This window comes from Meleagris gallopavo, chromosome 28 (genome assembly GCF_905368555.1).
Source record: "Meleagris gallopavo chromosome 28, MGAL_WU_HG_1.1, whole genome shotgun sequence".
Lineage (NCBI taxonomy): Eukaryota > Metazoa > Chordata > Aves > Galliformes > Phasianidae > Meleagris > Meleagris gallopavo.
The window spans coordinates 2,271,075-2,278,627 of record NC_139431.1 but is presented as its reverse complement, the minus strand read 5'-3'; the positions used below and the strand labels follow the sequence as shown (position 1 = coordinate 2,278,627).

General features: G+C 49.3%; 1 protein-coding gene across 1 annotated transcript; it reads left to right on the top strand.

Moving 5' to 3' along the window:
• The first annotated feature begins 49 nt into the window (after positions 1 to 49).
• RAB29 (RAB29, member RAS oncogene family) lies at positions 50 to 6,043 on the top strand. The gene is made up of 5 exons (XM_010724198.4): positions 50 to 209; positions 965 to 1,036; positions 1,564 to 1,745; positions 2,999 to 3,120; positions 3,461 to 6,043. The coding sequence occupies exons 1-5, from the start codon at positions 86 to 88 to the stop codon at positions 3,576 to 3,578; spliced, it is 618 nt and encodes a 205-aa protein (XP_010722500.1). The 5' UTR covers positions 50 to 85; the 3' UTR covers positions 3,579 to 6,043.
• Positions 6,044 to 7,553: the final 1,510 nt, after the last annotated feature.

Sequence of the window (7,553 nt, the reverse complement as noted above, 5' to 3'; positions counted from 1 at the left end):
GCGCGAGTCCGCCTGACCGTCACGTGACCTCAGCGCCGGGGGGGGAGGCGGGGGGGGCGAAGCTTGGGAGGGGGGGAGGGAAGCGATGGGGCATCGGGACCGAATGTTCAAAGTGCTGGTGGTGGGAGATGCCACGGTGGGGAAAACATCGCTGGTGCAACGCTACGCTAACGACAGCTTCAACCGGCACTACAAATCCACAGTGGGGGGTGAGCGCGGCTCGGGGGGATCCGAATTACCGGGGGGTGGGGAGGTGGGATGGGATTAAATCCTCATCCGTGCCGATAGCGGAGATCCGAGGTGTTGAGCGGGGTTTTTCTCAATGCTTTGTGGGTTCGGGGGGGTCCCGGCTCCGTCCCGTGTAGCCCCCGGTGTTTGTTGTGTGTGAGATCTGTGCTCGGAGATGGGGCGGATGGAAGGGTTGGAGGGAGGGGGGGGGGACGACAGACTGCGACTGCTTTGGAACGAGGTTTGGGGTGAGATCTTTGTGTAATGTGGAGGTGAACGAAGCTGCAAAGAGTGCGGGGTTCTGAGGCTTTACTGGGGACGCAGGGGCTGTCGTGAACCCGGAGGGGATTCGTCAGCCCGATGCTGAATGCTCTGCAGAGCCACGTCCTGGGGAAGCTGCAGCACCGGGAGCTCCACGATCCTTTTTATGATGAGTTCCCAGCTTCAAAAAGCTCCAGGCCTGCAGGGTTGGCAGCACTGGGGGACGGTTTTCCTCCCACAGTTAAAAAATAAAGCAGCCCAACCTGAGATAATGGCTGTGCCTTTCTGCTCCCTGCCAAGTTTGTTAAGCTGAGCTGCAGGCATTGGCTGTGAGGTGGGCAGCGTGTGGGGCTGTTTGGATTTAAGGCTAATTTTGCAGCTTCCTATGACAGAGGAGAGGGCACAGCTCTCACAGCCCCTCCTGCTCCGTGCAAAATGCCCCTAACAACTTTTCCTTTCTTTTGGGGATTCACAGTGGACTTTGCCCTGAAGGTTGTCCAGTGGTCGGAGTCAGAGACGGTGCGGCTTCAGCTCTGGGATATTGCAGGTATGTTCATACAGAGCCCAGAATTGCATCCAGGTTGGGATGAGGCTCCTCCAGGGGACACAGTCCTGAGCTCCCTGTGCTGGGATGGGAGGGCATTTTGGATGCAGAGCAGATCGGGATGCAGAGTTGTGGGTTTCCCCCCCCCCGTTTTCGCCGTTTGGGTGTGAGCGTTTGGAATCTTCATAAAGAAAACAGGAAGGAGAAGTTTGCAATGAGGAGATTGCAGCAAAGAAGTGGATTTCGGTTTCAGTCCTGAAAAGAGGATTAAGAAAAAGTCCCCAAAAGATATTTGGGAAGGGAAAGCAGAGTCCCTCATCCCATGCAGTGCTTGGTGGGGGCTGAGCAGGAGGAGATGAGTGCAGGTGGTCCCACATCGCTGCTTTCTCACCTCACATTATGGTGCACCTCAGTGCCTCTGTTTCCTCAGTGGAGTTTAGAAATGAAGTACTGCTGTAGGCACTTATTTGGTTATGTCTTAAAAACGGTAAATTCTTGGGGGATTTTTTTCTTTTCTTTTGATCCTGAAGGGCAGGAACGCTTCACGTCCATGACCCGGCTGTACTACAGGGAGGCATCAGCCTGCATCATCATGTTTGATGTCACCAATGTCAGCACCTTCAGCAACAGCCAGAAGTGGAAGCAGGACTTGGACAGCAAGCTGACGCTGCCGGATGGGAGCCCTGTGCCGTGCCTGCTGCTGGCCAACAAGGTGAGAAGCACAGAGCAGGTTGTGTGTGTGTGTGTGTGTGTGTGTGCCTGGACCAACAACTCAAAGGGAATGCAGAATGCAAGGAGACGAATCACCAGTAGGTTGTAGGACAGCTTGTGGTCTTCAAAGAATCACAGAATGGCCCAGGTTGGAAGGGACCTCAAGGATCACGAAGCTCCAACCCCGTGCTGCAGGCAGGGCCACCAACCTTCACATTTAATACCAGCCCAGGCTGCCCAGGGCCCCATCTAACCTGGCCTTGAACACCTCCAGGGATGGATGGGGCATCCACAGCCTCTCTGGGCAGCCTGTTCCAAAATCCTTCCTAATGCTTTCCTGAATTCTTCTTGGTTTGTCTGTCTCTAGCAAGGCTTTGCATTAATAAGAATACAGTAGGACTTAACACACCGGTGGCCCCAAGGAGATGTTAGCAACTGCTTGCTCCTAGGATGCAGTTCCTTTTGCAGTTCTGCAGCCCCTGTGTTCAAAGCTTTCCTCCTGCTCTTCCATTGGTTTGTGCTACACAGCAGAGTTGGTGTGTGACAAACAAGCTCTGCAGGGATGGATGACTGCTTTTCCTCTGAATGCAGCATCAAGTTTCACTGTGCAGGCTGGTTGCTGTCATTTAATGATTCATTTGCTTTTCATTTTAAAAGTACCTTTATGTTCTTCACGTGCTAACATCAGCTCAGCAGTCATTTCCAGATTCAGCTTGCCTGGTTTGAAAGAACCTGAAGTTGAAGCTGAATCAAAAACATGAAGGTTGGGTGGAAAAACAGCTTTTCTTCTCCTCTTCTTCACAAATAATGCTTTTCCTGACAGCAGCTGTGCCTGAACTGGGAGCAGCTGTGTGCCTATGGGTGCTGTGCTCACACTAACACGGGCTCTCCTTGCACAGGTGCTCCCACTCCTCCCAGTGCCAGCAGTGTAGGTGCCCCAGCAGCACTGTGCCACTCATGCTATCCTGCTGCTGGTGGGTTGGGGATGAGTGACAGTGCTTTCTGGAGGAACCTCCATTCCATGCGTGCTTGACCGAGGTGTGTCAGGATCTCTGATGAGATAAATGTATTGCTGCTTGCAACATCCTGCTAAGAACCTTGCCTTGAGAACTCTGTGTCAGGTTGGGGTTGCGGAGATGTGAAGGGCTGAGCCCTCCTCCCACTGCCCACCACTGAACGGGCAAGAGGGGAAGTTCCCCTCCCAGCTTGGGAATGGAAAGACTGAGCATCACCTGGCTGACTCCTGTTTTACAGTGTGACCTTTCCCCGTGGGCAGTGACAAGAGAAGAAGTGGATCGTTTCAGCAAAGAAAATGGCTTTTCTGGTTGGGTGGAAACATCCGTCAAGGAGAACAAGAACATCAATGAGTCTATGAGGTAGGAACAGCGATTGGGGCACACTGCAGGAGTTAATTCCCTCCTTCAACAGCACTGGCTGAGGTAAGGGGAGATGCTGTCAGTGAGTAACAGATAGCAGCAATAACATGCAAGTGAATCTCCTGAAGGGAAACTGAATTCTGAGAGGTCAGAAGTTCTGCTGCCCTTGGTCAAGCAGCTTGTACCCAGGAAGCTGATCCTCTGTTCCTTAAAGCTCTGGAGTTTTGTGTACAACTAGGAGTTGTTGCTTTGGTTTTTTGTTGTTTTATTTTGTTCTTCTCTGTGGCCCAATGCTGCTTGTTGAAGAAAAAAACCAATTTTACATCTGTTTGTCTTCCAGAGTCCTGATTGAGAAGATGATGTCCTCATCCACCGGGGATGGAAGTTCTGCTGCTTCCTGGAGGGGGGATTATATTAATATCAAGGAGACGTCCCCGCCAGGCTGGGCATGCTGCTGATGCACTGCCTGCACCACCTGCTTCTGTTTCCTACCCCTTTTTTTTGTTTGTTTGTTTTCGAAGATAGTGAACTGTCCTCTCTTTAGCATACATTCATCCTCACTAAGCACTGCTGCAATGGCTTGGAGGGAGGAATGGAAGGAGTGAGAAAAGGAAGTCCTTTTTCTTCCAGCACAGCAGCAGTGGGAGCACGGCGCAGTCTGTGCTCAAGCACATGGCTGAGATTTATCTTTTAAAACATTGAGCACTTTTCTTCATCTTCTCCTGTGGGACAGCCTGTGTCACACAGGGTGAAGGACGTGGAACATGTATTTTTAATGCTGTTGCACCTTTTATTCCCCACAACCTGAGCCCGATCCACAGAGGCACCATTCCGGAGTGCTGCAGTGACCTTCGTTTGATCCACACAAAGTTGAATTGTTCTCTCTGCTCCTGTGTGTTCCTGAGGTGGGATTACAGCAAACCTTTCATTCTGTGCTCTGGAACTGCACACCTCTGCCTGCAAGTCACTGGAGACCAACGCATCTCAGCACTGTCATCCAATGTCCTTAAGGTGTGGATTTGAGATGTAGCACAGCCCTAAATCACGTGTGTGCTGACTGTGGAACTGAAAAGCACAGACCACAACTCTGTCAAGCATTGCCCAGTTGCCTTCTGTTCCTTTGCTCTTACCCTCTGTCTAGCAGAATCCTAAGTGTTCTCTTCTGCTGCTGCTTTGTCAGGACACTGGGAGCTGAATGAGGAATGGGTTGTAAACTCCTTTGTATGACAGAATAACGGTTCTTTTCACTTTTAGCCCACTCTGTGTCCTCGCATCTCACAAAGCTTTGCAATTGCTGATGAATTGCCTTCCTACCGTTACTGTGCAGCGACTTTGGTGGCAGGCGTGGTGCTGGAAGCCCACTGCCTTTAGTGCTCCAAAGTGCAAGCAAAGGAAAAGACTTTGCAGGGCAAAAGGAAATGGAGAGACCTGCTCCCCACTTGCTTTTTTGTGCCTGCTTTTCCTAGTGCATCCCCTAGGTATGCACAGCTGTGAATGGCTCTTGCCAACAACAAACTGTAAGGGCACATTAGAGTTATCCTGGAGGAGTTCATAGGAAGGCCAGTCTGCAAGGCTGCAGTTATGCAGCACTGATGAACTTCTCATCACCGTGCTGTGCCATAGAATTGTCCTGCCTGTGCTGAGGTTAGGATTTAAAGAAGTGCTCTTCAATAATTTTTCTCTTCTCTAATAGTTTACATCTCTCAGTGTGCCAAAAGATTAAAAGACAGAACTTTCCCTTAAGAGCATCCATTGCCTGTGGATGCAGAGTAAGAATAGGAACTGATTACCTTCACTAAGCACCAACAAAAAAGCTGAGTTTTTGTTACCTGAGGTTGAGAAAGATAAGCTGTGAGTAAGGGCTACAAAATCTAGGCCTAATGTTGTGTTCCAAATATCTGGGGTAAGATTCTGTTGTGCAAATATTGCCTTATAAGCACTTAAATATATCTTTCTCTGTGCCATTGGATTAACTGGAGAAACACATGAAATGTGTAGAAGTGGTTAGGAGCAAAATTGAACTGTCTTGTGTTTTACTTCCTAAACATGTCAGGGAAAAGAAAAAAAAATCCTATAAATATTTTTAGAAATACAGGGAAAAGGGTCTAATTTTTAAAAGGGTCCATCATGAAGCCATAAAGACTCGTGTGTTATTTACTGATTGCTGTGTGTGCTATATTTGAGCAAAGGCCAGGAGTTAGAGCTGCCCATACAGGTGAAGGGGCTGAGGCTCACAGTGGAAATCTCTGCCCAGGACCAACTGCTGCAGCCACAAAAGCTTGGAACTGAGCAGGAACTGCACAGCCATGGTTTCCATGGCCTGCCAGCATGCCATGCATCCTGCAGGAAAGCATCTCATACCTTCTGTACATTGGTTGGATACATACCAGTGCCTCTTTAATATCTAGACCTCTGATTTTTTCCTTAAGTGCTTCTCAGAAACAAGGAAAAGCCAAAGGAAGAACTTTTCTGATTTTCTTATGTTATACGTGACTCCTGTTCCACTTGTTTTGAAAATGACTTTGGTTTCTCCTTCCTGCAGTGCCTGCTTTGACATTGTACTCTGTGTGATTCTGGGCAAACCATATCTATTTCACTCCATTCCACGTGTTTCTCATGCTTAACTCTTTAAATTTGTGGTCATGGGTCTCAAATGACAGCAATCTGTGGATCCACGTAGAAATATATACTGAAATAGAATCAGAAATAATGAGGTCAAAATTGAGTTTTGTTTTGTTTTGTTTTGTTTTTAAACAGCTTGCAGTTATGCACAAGTATTTGAGAGACAGGTTTCTCTGTACTGTAACACTGCAGTATTATCGTGTTAATGCAAAGAGAAGAAACTGCTGGGAGGTTTTTCTCCCTATCAATCTGTAACTGAATGCAGTATAGCAAAGGTCTGAAATAAAAGAGTTTGACATTACTTGTGTAGTAGTTGTTTTCCTGTCACAAGAGCCCTAAGAAATGGGTTCATGAGATCAAAACAGAAATATTGCTGCCAAGAACGGGAAGTGTTATAAAGCATCCAGTGTGGACTTCCCTAACAAAGCAGATTAGATCCTTTTCACTGGAAAATCTTGCTGTCTTCATTATTGTTGTGTCCTACAAGTGGGACATCAGCATGCAAAACTTTCGCATCTGTGAGGCAGTCATAGTGGCTTTTAATCCAATATATCCAGCTAAGAGGAGAAAGAAAAGAATTCCTTGATGTGGCTGTTTGTTAATAGGCCTTGCTCCTTATGGCTCATTAGCTCACACAGTGTAGTTGGAGGCTGGCTCTGAATGCCCCTTTCTTTTCCTGATCAGCTTGATTTTCATGAGTATTGACTTGCAGGAAGGACGGGGCACATCTGAACTGATCAGAAATGATTGCAAAGGGGGCAAATGAGGCTCAGGCAAGGAATTAATGATCCCAATGACTCCTGCCGTTAGGTGAGACCTGAGCAGATTGGGTCGTCTTCTCAGACAATCTCAAATCTCACAAAAATGTTTTTTAATGGCACTAAGGAATGAGTCCCTGCAGTGTACAGGGGTACTCTTCCATCAGAGAAGGCGTGGCCAGCAGGGACATGGATTGTCCCCCTCTACTCTGCTCTTGTGAGGCCTCATCTGGAGTACTGTGTCCAGGTCTGGAGCCCCCAGTACAAGGCAGCTGTGGGAGAGGGTCCAGAGGAAAGTCTCCCACAAAGATGATCAGGGGGCTGCAGCACCTCCCCTATGAGGACAGGCCAAGGGAGCTGGACTTGTTCAGCCTGGAGAAAAGAAGGCTGCGGGGTGACCTCATTGCAGCCTTTCAGTACCTAAAGGGAGCCTACAGACAGGAGGGGAGTCGACTCTTTGAAAGGGTAGATAACTGCAGGACAAGGGGAAATGGTTTGAAGTTGAGGGAGGGATGATTTAGATTGGATGTCATGGGGAAGTTTTTTACAGAGAGAGTGGTGAGGTGCTGGAACAGCTGCCCAGAGAGGCTGTGGATCCCCGTCCATCCCTGGAGGTGTTCAAGGCCAGGTTGGATGGGACCATGGGCAGCCTGGGCTGCTATGAAATGTGCAGGTTCGTGGCCCTGCATGCGGTGGGGGGGGGTTGAGATTCATGATCCTTGAGGTCCCTTCCAACCCAGGCCATTCTGTGATACATCCTACAGCTGCCCCAGGAGCTGCCACGTTAGCAGGGCTTGGATGTGAAGACCTCAAACATCTCCCTTACAACCCCACCAGTCCTTTGTGGGTAGGTTTCATTTCTCCACAAGCGAAAAGCAGCTCCTTTTCTAACCACGAGGCCCCGCAGGGCTGCGTTTGCGGCTCCCTCTCGGTAAAGCCCTCGGCGGGAGGCCCGGCCCGCGGGCACACTTACATGACAAAGGCCGCTCCCTGCTCTAACCGCGCGGCCTTAAGCTGCAGGGCCGGGCGGTTGAGCGGATGAGCTCTCCTGGG

Excerpts from the sequence above, each read along its gene's own strand:
- RAB29 (XM_010724198.4), top strand. The coding sequence starts at position 86 with ATGGGGCATCGGGACCGAATGTTCAAAGTGCTGGTGGTGGGAGATGCC. Across the intron at positions 210-964 it reads CTACAAATCCACAGTGGGGG|TGGACTTTGCCCTGAAGGTT; the intron begins GTGAGCGCGGCT and ends GGGGATTCACAG. Across the intron at positions 1,746-2,998 it reads GCCTGCTGCTGGCCAACAAG|TGTGACCTTTCCCCGTGGGC; the intron begins GTGAGAAGCACA and ends CCTGTTTTACAG.